This window comes from Lepisma saccharinum, chromosome 10 (assembly GCF_977018435.1).
Source record: "Lepisma saccharinum chromosome 10, izLepSacc3.1, whole genome shotgun sequence".
Taxonomy (NCBI): domain Eukaryota; kingdom Metazoa; phylum Arthropoda; class Insecta; order Zygentoma; family Lepismatidae; genus Lepisma; species Lepisma saccharinum.
Window position 1 is genome coordinate 53,020,920 of NC_139238.1, and position 23,734 is coordinate 53,044,653.

General features: G+C 38.8%; 1 protein-coding gene across 1 annotated transcript in view; it reads left to right on the forward strand.

Annotated features, from left to right (window-relative positions):
• LOC145993910 (uncharacterized) overlaps positions 1-6,497 on the forward strand; it is a 54,165-nt gene extending 47,668 nt beyond the window's left edge. Inside the window, exons 13-15 of the mRNA XM_083129822.1 lie at positions 1,718-1,824; positions 2,982-3,115; positions 6,380-6,497. Coding sequence (XP_082985948.1) covers positions 1,718-1,824; positions 2,982-3,115; positions 6,380-6,413 — 275 coding nt within the window. The 3' untranslated portion in view covers positions 6,414-6,497. The remainder of the gene's footprint in view (positions 1-1,717; positions 1,825-2,981; positions 3,116-6,379) is intronic.
• Positions 6,498-23,734: the final 17,237 nt, after the last annotated feature.

Consider the following 23,734-nt stretch of genomic DNA (forward strand, 5'->3'; position numbering starts at 1 on the left):
AAACTGGATTCTTCTTTATTTATTTATTTATTTACTCACAGTTTCAGATACAGTCTTATTTGGCCATTTTACACTGAAACAACATAAAGTAGAAATAAAAAATAACAAAAGATAAAAACAATAACAAGATGGGATAGATTTACATGTTCTTCGTCAGTAATATACAAAAATTTCGTTCTGGAAGAAAAATATCTACATTCAGGGGAAGTTTGTTGTAGATTTCTGGGAGCCTGTAAAACAAGGAGCGCTGTAGAGGGGATAGCCTAGTGGTTGGGTTGTGGAAGAGTTGCAGGTTTCGCGTTAGCTTTTGGGGTACCCTAAACGTGAATTCACTGATTAGGAGATCTGTTCTGATTTTGCCATTTATTATCTTGTATAAAAATTTCATGTCAGCTCGATCACGACGAAAGGATGGAGTGTGAATATTCAGAGCAGCCATGGTGTCTGATTTGGATACATGTCGAAAGGAAGGTATTCTGTGGCGAACAATTGCAAGAAAGAAACTGAGAACAGAATCTATTTTGGTGAGATTGGTTTTTGAGGCCATTGCCCAAATTGGGGAACAGTATTCAAGGATGGGCGAGATGAAAGATTTAAAGAATAAAGCAAGAGATGATGGGTTTTGAATTTCGCTAAATCTGTATAGAAGACCGAGAAGGCGCATGGCTTTTTTAGTGGTAGCAATAATATGATAATTAAAAGTGAGTTTTTCATCCATGATAATACCTAGGTCCTTTTGCGTGGAAACGTTTTGGATTGGATTGTTTTGAATAGTATAAGTAGACACCACTTTGTTCTTTTTTAGGGAATAAGTAAGGAAAGAGCATTTCTGAGAGTTTAGTTCTAAATGCCACTGACGACACCACTTAACAAGTTCTGTGAGAGCATTTTGAAGAATCATCATGTCATGATGCGATGAGATCTCCTTAAAGAGTTTACAGTCATCCGCAAACAAAAATATATTAATAGGGAGGGAGGACAGTTTTTCAGGGAAGTACAGAAGGAATAGGAGCGGCCCTAAGACAGTCCCCTGGGGAACTCCAGACAAAACGGGAAGAAAGTTAGAAGAGGTACCTGAAAGAACAACACGTTGTTCACGCTCATGGAGGTAGTCCTGGAGTAAAGAAAGAAATTTGCCATGGATGTTAAATCTGGATGATAATTTATGAAGAAGAAATTTATGATTAATTTTGTCAAAGGCTTTCGAAATGTCCAAATATATAGTGTCAATTTGGGAGTTATTATCAATAGCTCTGGCAGCATGCGAAAGTAAGACAAAAAGGTTTGTTAGGCAAGAGCTGCCTGGAAGAAAACCATGTTGTGCTGTGTTGATATATGGTGACGCAAACTGAAGTAACCTGTTTTTAATGATTTTTTCACAAATAATTGATAGTGGGGATAGAAGTGAGATGGTCTATAGGATTTTACACATTTTTTATCTCCAGTTTTGTTAATGAGCACAATGTTGGCCCGTTTGAATTAGTGTTTGCTAGTGTTTCATCTTCCATTAGGGACTTCTAACGCTCCTGCTATTAGAAGCTCTTTATTGCTCTGATTGTAAATACGTGTGACATCCTCTATTCCCGTTTTACTTGTAGTTGGGAGCATAGCCCGTTATGACTGATTGATGGTTTTATTTTATTTTATACAGCCAAATTTCATTACTAGTTTCACGCCATATCTCCATTTACAGTTATATTTAATTTCTACTTTTCAGAGCTAGTATCCCTGAATGAAATCACTTGGCTTCCCGAGGAAAATTTCATCTCACTTCCAGTTGGCGTAGGAGGTGCCGACGAGGAGCTGCAAATTGGCCTGAACAAGGTAAATGCGGGGAGCTCTTCTTCAAGTCCTCAAACGAATTCAGAAAGTTACTGTGGCGGATCATTTTCGGTTATAAGGTCAAGTATTCGCAGAACAGATTCATCCCTCTGTAGTTAACACATGACTGGCTGCAACGTTACCCAGGAAAATAGCACCATTTTTAGCAGGTCCGACCTTAATCTGAGTGCAAGTAGCTTTGCTAATTATTCATTCCCATTTAATACATTGTAACCTTTCGAAGCTTTCATTATTTCCTTGGTAAGCGAAACAGTTCAAAATTTAAACGACACGTAAATGTATAGGGTATGATCTTTTAAGTCCACTTGATGCAAATATAGGCTAATCATAATGCGATCTGAATAACTATGTATCTCCACCGTACATGAAACAGGGACCCGTGATTACAGTACAGATCGATTACTTTGCCATTATGCCATAAGAAGAGACCTAGGAAGATCGTGAGCTTCTGAAGAGGAGGAGATGGGGTTTGAGGCATCCTTGATTAAATTATTTTTGACGGTGTGTCGCCAATATAAGGCGAAGGTTAACATATAACATACAATTGAAGCAGGTAGAACAGAAAACAAATCTGGATAATTGTGTACCAACTGTCACGTTAGCGAAGAACAACAAAGTTGCACGAAATGTCTAAATGGGTGTATTGGCGAACCAGAATATCGCATTTATGTTATCACCATGCAAATTATTTACCTCATTAGCAAACCCATATAAAGTACTTGGAAAGTTCTTTCATTGATGACAACTACTGAATTGCCAACTGCGAAACGTGCAAGGTTCACTATAAATAAATATCTGGATATTTTTCTTTGTTATGCATCCAAAGATATTGCCATTTCAAATGCGATACACTACTGAGAGAAAAAAATAATATGTCAACTTTGAAAATTTGAAAGTTTCAACCTGCACGATGTGAGAACATATCACGCTGTATTTCGTGATTAAAGTTTATTATGGAAGTTGAATCATTATACTGTCAATATCCTCCTGCAAAATCTTCTTGATAGAACTTCTAGAGCGGTTTGTTTTATGAAAATATCACAATCCGACTAATTTGTTGTAACGTGGTGCAAGTCTCAATATATATTACTATTTTCCTTAATATCATATGTAACCTGCCATTTAATTTGCTTCTGCAGCGGAACGTTGGATTGTTTGATTGCTCTGGACCAACCGGATACACAGGTCAATGCAAGCACCTGGAGCACTGCGCCATGAGGGCCTTCAGCAAAGACATCAATGCTTACCTTGACTATTTCTGTAAAATCGACAGGTAAAATTCAGCTTTAATCCCAATGGTTTATCTATAGGATATCAATGTCTAATTATATAATTTACCTCTGTTATCTCTGTATGTCTATACATATAATATTCGATTAGTGCAAGTAGCAAAAATTCTCCTACCATGTATCGAATTTTACTGACATCTAAAGATAATGTTATATCACCATTTCTCACTGGTTACTGTTCAAAGCGAAATCAGTAGCATAGCCCCCTTCACCAAACACACATATCAAGGTTCCTTGAATATGTGCTATGTTCCCTCTAGTTCTGAAAGTAGCATGCTTGGAAGGTTGGGAAAAGGCATTTATTTATTTTTGACAAAATGTGACGACTTGAAATAAATTTGCATACCTGAATTCAAACAGTTCTCTGGATTATCCTGTAGCACGTCTTACAGTTCCAACTTCAGTCTACTTGCAATAAACCCAACATATAGGAAGCCCGAATACCGCTCGCTTACTTATCCGGTCGCTCACTCACTGTGATAAGTCGACCTCCCTGGGAGAGTGGTCTGGTCGTGGGTGTTCTTTGTAAGTGCCCCTTCGCCAATTTCATTATAGCATCACACGAAGTATCAGAAAAGCGACGTTAATAACAAAAAACAAAGCAAATGAATATACTGACAACAATTCTCGTCACGAAGGAACCTCTGAGCCAGATTATGCTTCAATACAATCCCTAATGAAATTTGTCTGAAAATACAAAAAAAACTTCAAAGATCACTTTTTTTTCCATAGTTCTAATGGCTCCTCGCGGCACTGTCAACATTTCCCCTATATCCATGTGGGTAATGAAGAGCGTAGTTTTGAAAACATTATTTAAAATTTGTTCGATGATTGTTGCGTAAACATACATTTCTCTCCCTCAATAACAGCATCATCTTTTCGGATATATCTTTGGTGATTAAATAATAGGAGATAAAAATACATGCATCGGGAAACGATATAGTCCAAAAAGTGTCGTCATAATTGCGAATTACCTGAACACGAATAACACTGTATTATCTACAAGGGTTGTGTTATAAATGCCAACACATTTTTCTACTTTGGGATCTACAACTTTCTCACACACTTCCTGAGTCTTCTTGAAGGGCTCAGTTTCAGACATGAAGCTGGTCAGCGCCTATGGATCACTGATGATGAGGATGATAATAAAATGATAATGATAAAATAACAATAAAATCGTCTTTATTAGAGAAGGCTTTTTTCGGCCTCAAGGACAGTATTTACAACTGACCCTTGATGATTTAAATGTTGCAGTTCAAACTGAAGGTATTCTATATAGCATATTTCCTACTAATTTGACAGGACAGAGAGCCAGACGTTGGATAATATATTGGGAAAATACAGGGTGTCTATAAAAGAACTCCGGGTTTTTGAAGCTAAATAATTTATTAAAAACGCAAACTCAGGAAAAAGTAAATACATGTTTTTGAAGGTAATGCTATCAACTTTTGTTTATAATTTAGTAAATTTCAATATGTGCCCCGTTTGTAGCACGACATACATTCAAACGATAATTGACTTCTTGCCACTTCCTGACCAGCATGTCTGGGGTGATGGTTGCCACAGACGCGATAATTCTTTGCCTTAGATGGTTGACATGTTGAATGTTCTCCGCATAAACCATGCTATTCACATATTACCATAGGAAAAAGTCTAAGGGAGTAAGGTCCGGATTTCTTCGAGGCCATGGAATAGACCTTTTCCTTCCAATCCACCTGTCGCCGAATCGATTGTTGAGTGCTTCTCGCACACGCAAGCTGAAGTGGGGCGGAGCTCCATCTTGCTGATAGTAGACGGGCCCCTTCTCCGCTTCAATATCACCCAACTGAGGAAAAAGATAGAGCTCTAGCATGTCACAGTACACATCACCATTGACGGTTCTTTCGGCAAAAATGAAGGGTCCAATAACACGGTCATGCATAAGACCGCACCAAACATTCAACTTTTGCGGGTCACGTTGATGCTCAATGAACTTATGAGGCGGCTTTGAGCTCCAAATGCGACAATTGTGTCGGTTAACATTTCCACTGACATGAAAAGAGACCTCATCGGCAAAAATAACATTGTTTAGAAAATCATTGTTTTCTTCAATCTTGTTCAACATATAAACCGCAAACTGTGATCTCTTGGTCTTGTCTGTAGGCTTAATTTCATGCAAAAGTTGTACCTTTTAAGTTGTTAGACGAAGCCTCTTGTGCACCACTTTATGAACAGTCGATCTTGGTATCCCCAACTGAAGACTGCGTCGTGTCAAGTATTTTTTGGGTCTTTGTATGTATGAAGTGCAAATTCTTTCCACGTCCTCTTCAGAAACACGCGGTCTACCTAGCGACTTCTGTTTCAGAACACTTCTAGTTTCTTCGAACGCCTTAAGTTATTGACGAATGGTTTTGTCCGAAGGCGCAACACCACCATACTCGCGTCGAAAGTTACGCTGTACAGTAATTACAGATCCAGTTGATACGAGCCATATCACACACTACACCTTCTGTTGTGGCGTCGCCATTGGCACGGCCACTTCAACCGTTGTTGGAATAAACTCTAAACGGCGTCAATAATAGTTGCTGAGCTACTGATTTCAAAGTAATTAACTAACCTGAGTTACTTAATACCATTTGCGCGCTATGGTTGTTTAAAACACCGAAGTTATTTTATAGACAACCTGTAATTTATAATCTGCACTAAGTTGTGGAACGGTAATGAGAAATTTTATTTTGTTTCGCTATTTTTGGGACTAATACTAGAACTCCAATATTTGACGATTTATCTGTGAGATGTGTTTTAAAGAAATTACTTATCAACTTTGTTATTACACTGTGACACATCAAATTCCAAAATGTTCTAAACAAAAGTGTAGAAAGCTCACAAATTCCAAGGGAAGAAAATGCTTTCTCTACATTACTATTTTGTGCATTTTCTTCTTTGTGACATTATTGTCTCTAGTGAATTTATCAGAGTCATAGAACACTTGGACATTTATTTACCAATAGCTTTAACACACATTGAAAGTAAATAGTACCCTTAAAGAGCTTCATTCTCTTCCGCAAATAATGATAGGTGCCTGGGATTGTCACATAATGGTTATATTCATGGAGTCTTCCTTGAAGTGTTAATGCTTTTTGAGCATGTTCTTATCTCACTATGTAAAATCATCATTGCCATTTTGTGAAGCTTACCATAAAAACAATGGTAATGTAATGAGGAACTACTATTTGATTCAGATTATAATGTGTTCATTTCTGTTTCAGGTTTGCGGGAGTTTGCTGTCCGCACCTGGATTAGTGTACACATCCATGTCATCAACGATCATAACTTGTTATTAGTGTAAAAATTAAAAGTTAGTAAATAAAGTAGCTCCAATTAAAATTGTATCCTATTCACTTCCTAGCATTTTATACGTCACTCGTGTTTTGCAATCATGGGAAAGATTAAATAAGTTTTTGAGCCTTTAGAGAGTGCTTCACAAAGTGGGTGTAGCCGCCCCCTTCATTTTCGACACTGACATGATTATGGTTAAAAGCTTGATATATACAATTACATCATGGTTTAAGAGTCCGGAACATAGGTATGGAGCTAGTCATTTTCGTAGCACATCCAAATCTGTTCTGGCAGATGTCTTGCGAAGATATTCCGGCAGGGGTGCCCATGGTGCCAATGGCGCATCCCCTCAAAATCATGTCATGCAAACCCCCCAAATCATATTTATTTATTTATCGAGCACAACAACAGGCAGATGACCAATTACAGCGTTATATAAATCTGGTATTGTACTCATTCATAATAATTATATTAAAATTAGCTGATACATTTATGCAATACAATACATTCAATAAGGTTATACAATACAATACAATATAAAATAATGAAGATATAAAAATAAAACAAGTGCAAGGATATAAATTGATTACTAGTATAGTTATATGTATATATCATGTCTACTGTCTTAAATCACGAAATGTATGTACCTTACGTTACTACGTGAATGTATGTACAATATACTTATTAGGCCTCCTCGATGGCGCAGTGGTAGCGTCGTCGCCTTGTAATCAAGGGATCCCGGGTTCGATACCCGGTGGAGGCACATAGTAGTTCGGAAACCACTTTAAACTGTAGGTCCAGTCCCGATTAGCCTTACTGTGCATAAAGTGGACTTAAAATACTAAATCAAACACTAAACAAATGTACTTATTACGTTATGCGTAATAACTCCAATAAATGTTTTCATCAATAAATTCAATAAAGAGACGCTCCAGGGGAAGGTGCGTACGAATACCACTTTAAACTATAGGTCGAGTTCCAACCGGCGCGCTGGGGTTAATTTGACCCCCAGGTAGGTATTTCTTAACGCCCAAGACACTTGTTGGTTTCCCCGGTGCTAGTTTATCTAGTACCTTCTTAAAACAGTCTGATACAACTGCCGAGGTCATTTCCTTCATTGTGTGTGTAATTGAAGAAAGATGAAGCTGTTCCAAAGTTGATGGGGGTCAATTTACCCCCACGTGCCTTGTTACGTATGTGATTTTTGTTGTTCATTTTTCTTAGAACTTTCGCTTACTGTGCATCGTGAGTGAAATATTTTAACAGTTTTTACTTGATCTGTGTTGTGTGGCCGTATTTTAAAGTGAATGTTTAATTTTTCTAATAAATCGTTCAAAGAAAGACAGCAGGAGCGTATACGGTGACTGTTGGAGGACATTTCGAACCTAGTTCATCTGAAGTGCTTCAAGATGAATAATTGACTCTAAATCAGATCATGTTACTGAGTGAGAACAATATACTATTTCTAAGACAAATGACGATGATGTATCCCGGAAGAAGATGAAACCTATTTCCTGGGAAAAGACAAAATAACTCGATGGATAGAAGCTCCCTGCTCATGTTCGAATGTTCACGAAAGAAGTAAGGACATTGTTTTACGTCTTTTTGGATCACTTGCAACTTCAAAAAATGCCAAATCTGCTATCAAGGATTTTCACTTTTCATGGAGAATCATTTTCACTGTAAAAGAAAAGAAAGTAAAGTGCTCCCCTGTGCATAGCACCACACCATGAAGGCGTATAGGGGGTGTGGGGGTAACTCCCCACACTTTCCTGATCCGGTCGTGAGTGGGGATGATGTGATCAGCATCACGCCCCTGACCGCCTTTACCCCCCAGGGTTTCCCCCTGGTACCCATGTTATTCGACGCTGGGTGGGCGCCGGGGCCGCTTGCATCGTTAGAAAAGTTCCCGGATTTGAACCGGCCGGGGATCGAACCCGGGACCTTTAGCATGGTAGTCAGACGCGTTACCGACTGAGCCACCGCGGCCGTTTTCACTGTGAGAATCATTATGGAAAATACCAATACGTACGTTGAAAATAGAAATTATGCGGGAATATTCTGTAAGGGAAAGAAATGCCCAATTTGCCGATGAAGATGAAGTTTTTAAAGCAAGACAAGAGTACTGTATATTGGCCGGTTCAACGCCACACTTTGTAGGTATCCTCTTTTTTTATCAATTGAATATCACTTTTTGACATATTTTGACAATTTTTTGTCGATGTTTTAGCGTTTAGCGATGTTTTAGTACAAATTTTCACTGCACCACTTTTTTCCCACTCACACTTGGTGGGTATGCATTTGTAGCCTCTTTTTTTTATGAATTGAATATCAGTTTTTGACATATTTTGACAATTTTTTGTCGATGTTTTAGCGTTTAGCGATGTTTTAGTAAAATTTCCCTTTTTTTCCCACTCGCATTTGTAGGTAATCCACGATCTTACGTGATATAACTTAACCTATTTATTTTTTTTCGTGCTAAACTACACGAGAGCCTCTACGTGCTTTGACCTACTTTAGAGTAGACCCATATAGACAGTTGAACGTCACCAAGTGGGGTTCACCAAAACCTCAAAAACTCACTTTCTCTCCACGTTCCGCGCCTTATTTATTGCGCTGACGATGTTTCACAGCGAAGAAAACAGCACCAAAACCTCAAAAACTCACTTTGACCAATTGGGGTTCACCAAAACCTCAAAAACTCACTTTCTCTCATTTATTGCGCTGACGATGTTTCACAGCGAAGAAAATAGCACCAAAAAACCTCAAAAAAGCTCACTTTCTCTCTACGTTCCGCCTCGAAGTGAGGCTCGGTGAGGCTCGCCTTAATGGTTTTACGTGATATAACTTAACCTATCTTACGATTTCTTTTACGATCTTCAGTGATCTATTATTTTTTTTATTTGCACACCGAACTAACTTACATTATATTTTATATAACCTTGTTGATTTTTTTTTAGTAGGTGTGGCAATTTTTTTTTTACGAATTTTTTAAAACTGTTCCGTCACCCTCTCGTTCTTCACGTCGTACGCGAAAGACTTCTCTGCGACCAGGATGACGCTGCGTAGAGTATCGGCAGGCAGCGCGTCGTGGAACTCGCAGACGATCTTGATGTTGGTGCGATCGTTGACCACGACCTGCTTCCTTTTTGTGGTGTTGATGACGAACATCGGTCTGTGGGTTTTGAATTCGCTGGGCGCGTAGTACATGTCCACGTTTCCCTCGGTCACGCGCTTGTAAGCCGTGTAAGCTTCGTAAAGTTTTAGATAATCATCTTTGGTCATGTCGAGGTTGTAATTCTCGCGCGGGAACACTTCGTTCCTGAAATTCTTGAGATAAAAGTTCTTGATCTTGCAGTCGTCGAATTCGCAAACAGATTTTTCCTAAGTCTTACCGTTTCCAAGATAACCCCACTTCCGGTCGCCATTTTGGATTTCCGAGCATAGGTGCTATTGATATTTTACTTACATATAGGCGTACGTGATGAATCCGCAAACAGATTTCTCCTAAGTTTTACCGTTTCCAAGATAACCCCACTTCCGGTCGCCATTTTGGATTTCCGAGCATAGGTTCTATTGATATTTTACTTACATATAGGTGTACGTGATGAATCCGCAAACAGATTTTTCCCAAGTCTTACCGTTTCCAAGATAACCCCACTTCCGGTCGCCATTTTGGATTTCCGAGCATAGGTTCTATTCATACTTTTTCTCACATATAGGCGTACGTGATGAATCCGCAAACAGATTTTTCCTAAGTCATGAATTGGAGGGTTCTATGGCAACCTATATTAATTCTCGTAAGAGAACAGAAAACACACAAAAAAAAAAAAACGATACTGTGGTCACTACAACAAATAGTCTTCTTCAACCCCTATCCAACAAACCAAAAAAAATCATCATCCTAACTAGAACCATGTAACTAACATTGTGATGACTCATATTAAGCACCCCTTAATTGTATTACTTATAAGGGTATACTATTACACAACATGTTGCAACAAGTTATGACGTAATGTGATGAGTCATATCTAACGTGGCGTCTTCTGATTGGTTAATTATTACAGATGTTTTCAATACGGTCCGCGCTTTTATTATATAAGACGGCATACACTGCAGATCAGTCAGTCTCGTGAGAGCAGCCGAAGAGTACGGACGTCCTGTTGTAGCGCTCCTCGTTTTTGTAAAAAATATAGGTATTTAACTTTCTTTGAAGCTACATACCATCTATTATTTCAAGTTCAAAGGTGTTTCACGTGGTTTTACATAGTAATTTCGACCAGATTGAATTTTGACGTGATCGTGCATTTTCTATTTCACCTCAAGAAATTCTATATAAATAACATACCTAGACTTTTTGATTTCTGTGATTTTCGAAAAAGCAATGGCATCCACCACCAGTTTCAATCGTAAAAATGATAAAACTGAATGTGTTACTTGTGGGAAGCTAATCTCAAGGAACAATTTATCGGTACACAGGGCAAGATGTAGCGAAACGGGTTCGAGAATTAATCGTTCGTTACCTTCTAAGCCTTGTGCTCGATGCGGAAAAATGATCAGCATTGCACATTTAAGTAAACACCTCAAAATTTGCAAACCATCGACCGGACAAGCATCGAAAAGGAAAATCGATAATTCAGAAACGGAAGCTTCCACTTCCAAGCAAATTAAATTATCTAATGAACGCAAACCAATTAGATCTGCATTCAACGACCAACTCCAGGATTTTTCAATTAAGTCAGAACCAGGTCGTGACATCCTTAGTTTCTTGGATGAAACGAAAACATCTGTACTAAATATTTTGAAAGATAAACTTGAAAACAACTCTATAAAAGTATACGTTGTTCTGTTTTCTGAATACGAGAAAGTTGATGGCACAACGAGTATTTTTTATCATCGTACAATCCCCCGTAAGGAAGTTTATGAACCATGGCATGTCCGTAGAGATTATTAACGTCGGCGTAGAAGATGTAATTCGATGCTCGATTTGAATCGTAATCTTCTTTCATGTGTACGTTATTAGCTTTTGCATGTCTCCGTACGCATTGCACCATTCCACCTCGTATCCCTCTTTCGATAAATAGCAACATGTCAACGTCCGATATCAGTTCCAGCTTGACCTTTGTCTGGAATAACATTGCCGACCACGCTAATCCCGGTAGACTGTAGAAATACGCTGGATCTAATTTATAAATATTCGTTGCCGTATTCCTGAACGCTTGAAAAACATCCGCGAGTATCGTCACGTCTAATTTTAAGTAGGCATCGTGGTAGTCTCCGAGTGTCCTACATTCTAATTTCTCCCACATGAGTTGCGCGTGTTCGTATTCTTCGTCCGTGATTCCTTTCTCTCTGAGTCTGCTCTAAAATTCTCTTGGAAGTGGAAGAGCGTCGTCGTTAAATTAGAACCATCACTAACATATTCGTAAGGATAAACCCCTTTACGTCTAACGAGTTCTATGTCTACGTTGGGAAAACTAGCTCTAGTTATTTTAAATTGATCGTCAGTGAGTTTGTTCGCTAAAGCATCCAGACTTGCAGAGAGAAATCTATACGAATCCAGGAAGCGCATCTCGATTATATTTTTCGTTCCCGGAATCGGCACTTGCTTGCTGAGACTAATGTAGCGTTCTTCATTCTCGGCCAAGACACCTATACGTTTCGGATCGTAGCCAAGATGTCTCACCAGGTGGTGAAAATCATATCCGCTTCCGTTGTGAAAGAATATGGGAATGAATTTAGGTTTCTGGATTTTAAGATTGCACGTGTTGCAAATTCCACCTATGTAGTTTCCGCTAAAATGATCGTGGTGGAATATTTTCTTGTTCTCATCAGTGAAACTTTGATCACATACCGGACACACCTCAGTGGAATTGTAATTTTGAAGTTCATTTTCAGTTAAAGGTGCCATCGGTTTTGATGTAAGCAGTACGCTACCAATTACCACAACCTCCTCCACCATTTTTTCCAGGAAGTGTTCGATTACATTTGGCCCGCGGTGTATATATATGCTTCATTTATTTTATCACGTCGCACAACAACATAGCCGAAACTATTAGGTTGATGAAGCTGGTACGGCGTTGTGGAGGAAATTTCAGGATCCGGTTCGCAGTAGGAGAGTGGTTTCAGGAAAGACTCGAAATCTGCGACGATGATTGCGGGATGTTCTAACAATGCCTTGTGCATTTTGAATTCTTCGACTTCGTTCGTTTCGGGCATCAACATTCTAGCCGGTCTGTTGTCACCGCAATAAATTTTATGTTCGGCAAGTTTCTCGATAGCAATTTGACGTCCGGTGTAATTTCGATAATCGAGTTGTTGTCGATCGTCGAACGTGGTTAGGCATCTCGGGCAAACTTCGATGCAATGTTCATGCTTGGTTGTTTGGCTTCCTAGTAATCGAGACATTAAACGAATTAGCGTGTAATGATAGACATCCTCGTTTGAAATTAGAAGGAGATTTATTACACGAGCATCGTTATCGTCGATATCGCTTATATTGACGGGATGCACAAGATATTTATCTGACGTGAAGGAATATACATTAATAGCGATGCGTTTTCCTGCACGATTTTCGAACTTTGTTATATCCGACAATGTCACCGGGTATTCAATGCCAGACATTACACTTTCAAATTCGGACTCGTATTGCTTGTAATGATAAATCCGTTCTGGATGATTTGACCAATGAACAGGATGCAGTGCAGCCAATATACACCAAAGGAAACATTTTTATCGCTGTTCTGTATATTTAACACAGCCCTCTTGTGTTGAATGTTCGGTGGAAGAGGAACGTAGCTGGAAGCGCGAAGAGGCGAGAATTGGTTCACGTAAACAGTTAACGTGTGAGGACTTCCACACAGAGACCATCCCGACCCTTTAGCCTCGAAATCGTCATGTTTCTTAACCAGCTCGTTGGAAACTTTATAATAGAAGTTGTCCAAATTTTCGACGTCAGCAAAATAAAGTGTCTGGTTTTTTGTACGATGATAAAAAATACTCGTTGTGCCATCAACTTTCTCGTATTCAAAAAACAGAACAACGTATACTTTTATAGAGTTGTTTTCAAGTTTATCTTTCAAAATATTTAGTACAGATGTTTTCGTTTCATCCAAGAAACTAAGGATGTCACGACCTGGTTCTGACTTAATTGAAAAATCCTGGAGTTGGTCGTTGAATGCAGATCTAATTGGTTTGCGTTCATTAGATAATTTAATTTGCTTGGAAGTGGAAGCTTCCGTTTCTGAATTATCGATTTTCCTTTTCGATGCTTGTCCGGTCGATGGTTTGCAAATTTTGAGGTGTTTACTTAAATGTGCAATGCTGATCATTTTTCCGCATCGAGCACAAGGCTTAGAAGGTAACGAACGATTAATTCTCGAACCTGTTTCGCTACATCTTGCCCTGTGTACCGATAAATTGTTCCTTGAGATTAGCTTCCCACAAGTAACACATTCAGTTTTATCATTTTTACGATTGAAATTGGTGGTAGATGCCATTGCTTTTTCGAAAATCACAGAAATCAAAAAGTCTAGTATATAGCGATACAATTTTCAGGTATGTTATTTATATAGAATTTCTTGAGGTGAAATAGAAAATGCACGATCACGTCAAAATTCAATCTGGTCGAAATTACTATGTAAAACCACGTGAAACACCTTTGAACTTGAAATAATAGATGGTATGTAGCTTCAAAGAAAGTTAAATACCTATTTTTTTTACAAAAACGAGGAGCGCTGCAACAGGACGTCCGTACTCTTCGGCTGCTCTCACGAGACTCACTGATCTGCAGTGTATGCCGTCTTATATAATAAAAGCGCAGACCGTATTGAAAACATCTGTAATAATTAACCAATCAGAAGACACCACGTTAGATATGACTCATCACATTACGTCATAACTTGTTGCAACATGTTGTGTAATAGTTTACTCCCTTATAGTTAATACAACAAAGGGCATTAGATATGAGTCATCACAATGTTACGTAATAACTTGTTGCAAAAACGTTGTGCAATAGTATACCCTTATAAGTAATACAATTAAGGGGTGCTTAATATGAGTCATCACAATGTTAGTTACATGGTTCTAGTTAGGATGATGATTTTTTTTGGTTTGTTGGATAGGGGTTGAAGAAGACTATCTTGGAAACGGTAAGACTTGGGAAAAATCTGTTTGCGGATTCATCACGTACACCTATATATAAGTAAAATATCAATAGAACCTATGCTCGGAAATCCAAATTTGCGACCGGAAGTGGGGTTATCTTGGAAACGGTAAAACTTAGGAGAAATCTGTTTGCGGATTCATCACGTACGCCTATATGTAAGTAAAATATCAATAGAACCTATGCTCGGAAATCCAAAATGGCGACCGGAAGTGGGGTTATCTTGGAAACGGTAAGACTTAGGAAAATCTGTTTGCGAATTCGACGACTGCAAGATCAAGAACGTTTATATCAAGAATGGCAGGAACGAAGTGTTCCCGCGCGAGAATTACAACCTCGACATGACCAAAGATGATTATCTAAAACTTTACGAAGCTTACACGGCTTACAAGCGCGTGACCGAGGGAAACGTGGACATGTACTACGCGCCCAGCGAATTCAAAACCCACAGACCGATGTTCGTCATCAACACCACAAAAAGGAAGCAGGTCGTGGTCAACGATCGCACCAACATCAAGATCGTCTGCGAGTTCCACGACGCGCTGCCTGCCGATACTCTATGCAGCGTCATCCTGGTCGCAGAGAAGTCTTTCGCGTACGACGTGAAGAACGAGAGGGTGACGGAACAGTTATAAAAAAATTCGTAAAAAAAAAAATTGCCACACATACTAAAAAAAAATCAACAATGTTATATAAAATATAATGTAAGTTAGTTCGGTGTGCAAATAAAAAAAATAATAGATCACTGAAGATCGTAAAAAAAACGTAAGATAGGTTAAGTTATATCACGTAAAACCATTAGGGCGAGCCTCACCGAGCCTCACTTCGAGGCGGAACGTAGAGAGAAAGTGAGTTTTTTTTTAGGTTTTTTGGTGCTATTTTCTTCGCTGTGAAACATCGTCAGCGCAATAAATGAGAGAAAGTGAGTTTTTGAGGTTTTGGTGAACCCCAATTGGTCAAAGTGAGTTTTTGAGGTTTTGGTGCTGTTTTCTTCGCTGTGAAACATCGTCAGCGCAATAAATAAGGCGCGGAACGTGGAGAGAAAGTGAGTTTTTGAGGTTTTGGTGAACCCCACTTGGTGACGTTCAACTGTCTATATGGGTCTACTCTAAAGTAGGTCAAAGCACGTAGAGGCTCTCGTGTAGTTTAGCACGAAAAAAAATAAATAGGTTAAGTTATATCACGTAAGATCGTGGATTACCTACAAATGCGAGTGGGAAAAAAAGGGAAATTTTACTAAAACATCGCTAAACGCTAAAACATCGACAAAAAATTGTCAAAATATGTCAAAAACTGATATTCAATTCATAAAAAAAAGAGGCTACAAATGCATACCTACCAAGTGTGAGTGGGAAAAAAGTGGTGCAGTGAAAATTTGTACTAAAACATCGCTAAACGCTAAAACATCGACAAAAAATTGTCAAAATATGTCAAAAAGTGATATTCAATTGATAAAAAAAGAGGATACCTACAAAGTGTGGCGTTGAACCGGCCATTATACACTACTGACAAGTTTTGACATACAATATTATTAAAAAAATAATACAATGGTCCCGTTTAGTTAGTTGTGTAAAACCATTGAGATCTTCAAAATTAATGTATATTGGAACTTCACTTTTATTCAAGGCAACACATACAGTCATGTTCGAAAAATCTGTCGCATGGAATTTTTCTAAGTCCAACGTCTTACGAAATTATGATGGTAGCTCTGAAACAAGGAAGTATTGTGAAATACACAATCCACCAATCAGAGTGAAGTTCGATTCGGAGGGGCAGGGGGCGTGACTCACGGTCTTGTCCACAGAAAGTTCAACCAATGCAGCATTTTCAAACAAGAGATAACGTCCCTATTGGTTAAATATTGTTTCAATAATGCGAATCAGCAGAAAGATTGCGCATAAGTTTACTTTGTCACTTTAATTGCCTTTAATCGTTTCAAATTAGTATTAAATTGTCCCAATTATAGTTCACGAACTTAATATATGTATTCATCTATGTGTTTGACAATCATACATCACTCATTAGAACAATTTTCACATTGTTTTCACTACTTGAGCTGACATTTCATTTACATTTACGATAAAATAGTCGTTTGGGTGTAATAACAGTTTTCATTAATTGATTTAGAGATGCATTTTCATTTGTTGAGTTAATGATTATGATAATTCGTTGTTTTTCGCGAAAGGAAGGAACCACAGCTGAAAGAAAATACACAAAATGCATTATTGAGGTCAAGAGTTCGTTCAACATCACTTTTTGCACACATAGGCTGATCACGACTCGGGATACATTTAAATTGGAATGTGAAACATTATGCGACCTGACTGGAACTTGGAAAAGACACACTGGTTACAAGACGTCGATACATTACCACTATGATCTGGCGAACGCTTATAATAATGAGGGGCCAATTAGTTCAATGTGAATTAGAAATATAGTCTCCACCCGCTTCTTTATAAACAACACACCCGAACGCTCTTTTCTAGCAAATTAAAGAAAGGTGGTATAAATGTCACAAAACATTTAAGCAAAATCTGCTATATTTATACTTCGAAGTCGTTTTACATGGACTGCTGGAAAAGAATCGATCTGCTAATCAGAGTGGCGTTCGTTTCGGAAAGAAGAGGCGTGACTCACAATCGTCTCCACAGGTGGAAGAACAAATAGGTTGTTACCAAATGTTGGCATAACATTGCTATTGGATAAATATTGTTTCACTATCGCGAATCAGCAGAAAGATGGGATAAAGGTCTATATTTTTGCTTTAATGATGTCGCAAATATTACTAATAACATCGGTTACAATGAGTATTTAATAAACTATATATATTATATCAAATGAAATAGTTTTAACGTTGTTTTCACTATGTGAAATGGTATTGTGTATATTTATTGACAGAGAATATCAAATTACGTCAAATAGATTTTCACTAAATTATTTACAAATCTTTTTCTTGCATGATTATTAAATTAGCGTCGCCAAGTTTGACACCAAAGGTATAATTGCAACGGAAATAAATGGAAAGTATTGATGAAAAAGCGTCGATATTTTACTACCACAATTTGCACGAAATCCAATATTAGTGATACTTTGTATTAAAGCCAGTCGCCGTGATGGAGTGGTTAGCGCATCGCGCTGCGCCCACAGAAGTCCCGGATTCGAATTCCGGTTTGGGCACGGATGTTTGTGAGTGTCGTTCATCAATCTCATCATATCATCACTCATACCCATCTTCGCAAATTTGCCAAAAGTGGCACAAAAAGATTAATAAAATAAAGCAAATCAATCATTGTATTATGGATTCCACAGGATTACCTCTTATTGAATTTTTACACCGGAATACAGACAGACACAAAGCAGAGCTTTCGTCCTTTACGAAATTAATTGCAGCCATTCTTCCGCAATAAATATTGTTAACATCACCTCTTCTTGCGAATATACACAGAAAATGAAACACACACAAAATATAAAATTCATTAAAAGTAGTCTTGAGCAAAAAACATTATTAGGATTAATTCTTTTTACACTAATTCACAGAAATACAGGCATGCCCAAAGCAAGGTTTCCATCTATTTCAAAACTCATTGAAGCTAGTCTTGCGCATTAAACATTATCAGGATTAATTCTTGTTAGCTACATTCTTTCACAGATATACAGGTTTGCGCAAAGCAAGGTTTCCATCTATTTCAAAACTCATTGAAGATAGTCTTGCGCAATAAACATTATTATGATCATTTGTTACTGTACTTTGCACGAGAAATTCTAACGTGCGAAAAAGCACGTTCCGCTTCGTTGTGAAAATTCACGAAGCCTAATCGTACACAACACAATTCATGATGCTTACTTGTTGTTGGAATTGTTAAATAGATATACAAACGTGGCATTGGATAGCTTTCTTCTTTTCGTAGCTCTTAGAAGGAATTAATTTTGAACGAACATTGTTATGCCTACTTCTTATTGAAATTACGAGAATAAATGTTTACGTGCACAAAATATAGTTTTCCAAAATAGCTTGTCTTGCGAATTCTTTGAGTTTTTGATAATGACCCAAAGTTGTTTACTTCATATTTATCCATGCCTCTAAAGAATGTGGCCAGTATCTGCCTTCTGGTCATTGTTTTTATTTAAAATAGGGCTTATGAGCAAAACTATCAAATGCGCATCATTATAAGTCTTATGTACTCTTACGACGGGCGCTATACAGGGGATGAGGGAAGCAGAGAGCGGGGAATAAGCAGCTGACCAACCAGACAACAGCGTTGGCGCCGAGAGGGGAGAAGGTGCTGCCAAACCTCGTTTTGCAGCCTGCTGCGTTTCTTATAGCTCTGGACTGATCGCTTCACCGTTCCCCACTTCCCTTGCCAGCATGTAGAGCGCCCGCCGTAAAAATGGTTTGAAGTTCTATGAAGATATTTCCCGGCACAGTAAAAATAACATAGCCTATATTCCTTTAGATAAATGCATTTGAAACGGAATAATCATCAATTGTGTTAATTTATTTTTGAAACTTCAACAAGATTTGTGCTAGTGACATTAATTTACTCTTAAAGTTGAACCAGGTGTTAGTAAATTTCGAAAATGATTAAGATAAATATGAACTGAGTACAAACTATTCGTCCCTTGAAAATTGTGGTTACAAGAATTTACAACGAATTCTTTTAGACGATTAAATCTTATTTTCAAGGGGACTTTATCTACTTTTTGGATATTAATTCCGTGTAATGTAATAAGATTAATTTGATGTACTTGTATGTGATATCAAAGTCTGTGCGTCATGACCTTTGAATTATTGGTGGAAACTTGGCGCATAACTCACCAATAGATAGATATTTTTCCAGGTTATCTAGGAAATTGTTTTCCCTGTCTTCTTGCTTTCAACGCCCATGACTTAGTATAACATTGTAGATAAACACTTTTTTTATTGTAGTAATAAATAATACAAGATGATACTAGAAATTTAATGGCCGCACCAATTTCCTTCATTTGCTTCGACTTCGTCCATTCGTCTTCTGATCGAGCGGATACAGGCTTGAAGGTATCGTCTACTTTCCACAACTTGTAGCCATGAACTCTCAACTAAGCTCCAGAATTGCTGTTGGTTACGAATTCGTCTTTCATTTAGAGTGTTGTTCATTACCCTCTGCACCTCTGCCCATACGTTTTCAATTGGGTTGAAATGAGTGCTCTTGGGCACCCAGGGTGTAAATTCAATGTCTGCGTTTGGGTCAGCGAATCTCTGTACGCGAGTCGCGACATGGATGGAGCACATATCCTGTAGGTAAAAGAAAAGTAGATTTGAAGAAAACACATAAATACACAATGCAGCATGTATGTTCACTATTAAATTATAGATTTTCTTTTTGTAATAATAGCCAATAATGAACGTGATGTGATGTATTGTAAAATTCCATGACACTTCAGTATTGAACTACTACTCCAACAGCCTACACGTGCTAAAGTAAAGTCTTCCCCTGACCACTGAGCTACCGCGGCTCACCTGCATGTGGTACAGCTGCAATGTGCATTAGAGGGTTTGGTATTATCGCACTCGACGACGAAAATTCACAAATCAGAATAAGTTTTGGGATTTGTTAATTTGGTGTTTCAAATTCATTTTATGCACAGTAAGGTTAATCGGGACTAGACCTACAGTTTAAAGTATGATCGGAGCCACTATGTGCCTCCTCCTGGAATCAAACCCGATACTCCTTGATTACAGGACCACGACGTCACTACTGCGCCATCGGGGAGGCCCTAAATAAGAATGAGTCGCAACGTATCAGTACTACCTAATCTGGCATGCAATCTCGAATAAACTCATTCTACTCTACGTAACCATTACCTCCAATGATAACATTTTGTAAAAAATAAAGACATTGGGAGAGTAAATGTTAAATGTTAGCTATGTTGGATAGTCCATATTTCAAATGTGATATATCTTAGGAATTTATCTGTTGCATTTGATAGTTAATTATCTGTTGTATTTGATAGTAACAAAGAATGAAAATAGAATAAAATAGGACGACTTCATTGGATAGCTGCTAAGAGAAAGTTTTCTCTGTACACACTGAATTTACAAAGAATCGGAGACGACGCGGCACTTCATTCTGTCTTTTTACTCTACATATTGTGTTGTTTTAAGGGATGGAATTCTGGTGATTGGAAGCAGATGATATCTGCTTAGTGGTGTGTTTATTTCAATGAGTGATCAAATTGTAGAAAAATTACAGAATAAAAATAGTAATAGACAATATTAATCTACTGTTATTTTTGCCATTAGGTGTAGGCTTAGATATAGCTGCAATACTACCATAACATTGGTGGTCACATCTAATACTCAACAGCATCTCGCCGACCATCATGGCTGAGTGATTGACATTTCGCGCTACGACGCCGAGGGTCCTGGGTTCGATACCCGATGGAGGCACATTGCACAGTTCGGATATCACTTTAAGCTGTAGGTCCAGTCCTGATTAGCCTTACTGTGCATAAAGTGGACTTAAAACACCAACTCAATCAATCACTCATGATATGAAAACCACATATATGTGGTATATGTGTATAACATTATGTAATGAAGATAGACCACTATTATTGAACGTTAGAGATGCAAGCCATTGATGCAAACATCATCTCTTCTGCCGCCTTGGTAAGTAGACTTATAATTCCTTACATAGCATGCCTTTCCGGATCATCCAATAAATTGAAATTCAACTCTCTGCGATGGCTGGAACCGGTAATTTGGTCACTGTAAATTTGGCAACGCCCCCATCCAGCCCATTTGCGGAACTCGGAGACTTGTCCCTCTCCCCAGGAAGTGTGACCGACCCCTCCCCACCCCCTTCACGGCAGACGATTGTAAACTTTTTTCCCAAACCCAGGTCAACTTTCGCCGCCGGCAACCTCAATGTAGCGCACATAAATGCCCAGAGCGCCCTCAAACATTTCCTCGAGATCCAAAATATATTTTCCACGCTCGAACATATCGATGCTCTTTTAGTCTCCGAAACGAGGCTGCAAGAGTCCTTCTCGAGCGATCTGGTGCATGTGGCGGGATTTAAACTCTTTAGGAGAGACAGGATCGGAAAAAGGGGCGGGGGAGTAGCAATATATCTAAGGGAAGACATTAACGCAAAAGTAATAGGAGAATCTCACGGAGAATATAACTATTCTTCCGAATTCCTCATTCTCGAAGTCACCGTAAGACAACAAATGTTCTTTTGTCCGTAGTGTACCGACCTCCTTGCACTTCCCTCGTCAACTTCGAAAATGAAATCGGGAATTTCTTGCCCAACTATGAACATTCGATAATTTTGGGGGACTTTAATGTCGATCTCTGCTGCACAAAGAAAGAAGTCACGTCGTTCCGGTACACGGTGTCGGCTCTGAACCTTTCCATCTGTCCTCTCGACCCAACTCACCACACTCCAACCTCTGAATCGTGGATCGACTTAATTCTTGTTTCCAGCCCATCACGCGTAGTAAGTCACGGACAAACCCCAGTACCCGGAATCTCTTACCATGACATGATATTTTTATCTTATGGGCTGCGCGTTCCCAAGTACAAAGCCAAACCTGTATGTTACAGAGACATTAAAAACATAAACGATGCGCAATTATCTGCCGACGCCGCCCTTCTCCCATGGCACGTAATCAGCACGTTGCCCACTCTCGACCAACAGGTGAATCTCCTTAACACTTTAATTCTCCAGTTGTACGACAAGCACGCCCCGGTGAAAAAGAAACGCGTCTCTCGCCCCCCTTGTCCGTGGTTGACGGACGACCTGCGGCAGCTCATGGCAGCCAGGGATCGAGCTACGGCAAACATCGGAGGGACGTAAAGCGCGGCCAGTCGGCAAGTGGCAGTTTCGAAAGTTTCAGAATATTACGAAATCGTTGTAACCAAGAGGTCAGGAAAGCAAAGCGACGATTCGCGAACGATGTTCTGAATTATGAGAAAAAGTCGGATGTTATTTGGAAAAAACTGAAAACTTTAGAGGTTGGTAAACAAAAAAGGAACGATCAATTAAACTTCTCCATAGAAATGTTGAACGAATATTTCAGCGAAGTTCAAACACTGGACAATAATGTAAGGGAAGAAACAATACGAACGATTTCAACCACCGTTCACAGCACCGCACCAAAATTTTTCTTCTCGCCCATTCGGCCAGAACACGTTCAGTCAGCTCTCAATAAAATAAAATCCACTGCTGTGGGAATAGACGAAATCTCTGTTCTAATGATTAAAAAAATTCTCCCGTACGTTCTCGTTCCTATAACAGGCATTTTTAATTTCTCCCTGTCCTTTCCCGTCGATTTGGAAACTGGCTAAGGTTCGCCCTCTGCCGAAAACAAACAACGTTCTCAGCCTCGGCGAGCACCGGCCGATAAGTATTCTTCCGGCTCTGTCCAAAGCTCTCGAACACGTTGTCAGTAACCAAATGCGTAATTTCTTATCAGGAAACAATCTAATGAATCCCTTCCAATCGGGATTCCGGCGCAACCATATAGCACCTGCACAGCGCTCATCAACGTGACGGACGACATAAGACACGCCATGGACATTAAAGAAGTAACTATTCTTGTACTTCTGGACTTTAGTAAAGCTTTTCAGACTATTGACCACGACATCCTGCTATCCAAGCTATCCTTCCTGTACAACTTCTCTGACCCAACCGTAGCTTGGTTCCGTTCGTATATTAATGAATGCCAACAATGCGTCTTCAACTCTGGTGAGAAATCGTCGTGGCGATCAATCAGCGCCGGTGTTCCCCAGGGAACCGTCCTCGGTCCACTCCTCTTCTCTCTGTACATTAACCATATTCCTGACGCACTCGAACACTGTAAATATCACATCTATGCAGATGATGTTCAGCTGTATTTGTCATTTCCTCCAAAGAATATTGAAAATTCAATTCGCGATATAAATTATGATCTGAACAAAATCAGTACTTGGTCAGCTAATCATGGGCTACTAATTAATCCATCGAAAACCCAAACTATTATTATAGGATCACAAAAAATGCTTTCAGCATTTGAAATTTCTTCCCTCCCGCCCATAATGGTCTTAGGGAAAGCTATTAAATTAAGTAAAACAGCCAAAAATCTGGGCGTAATGTTT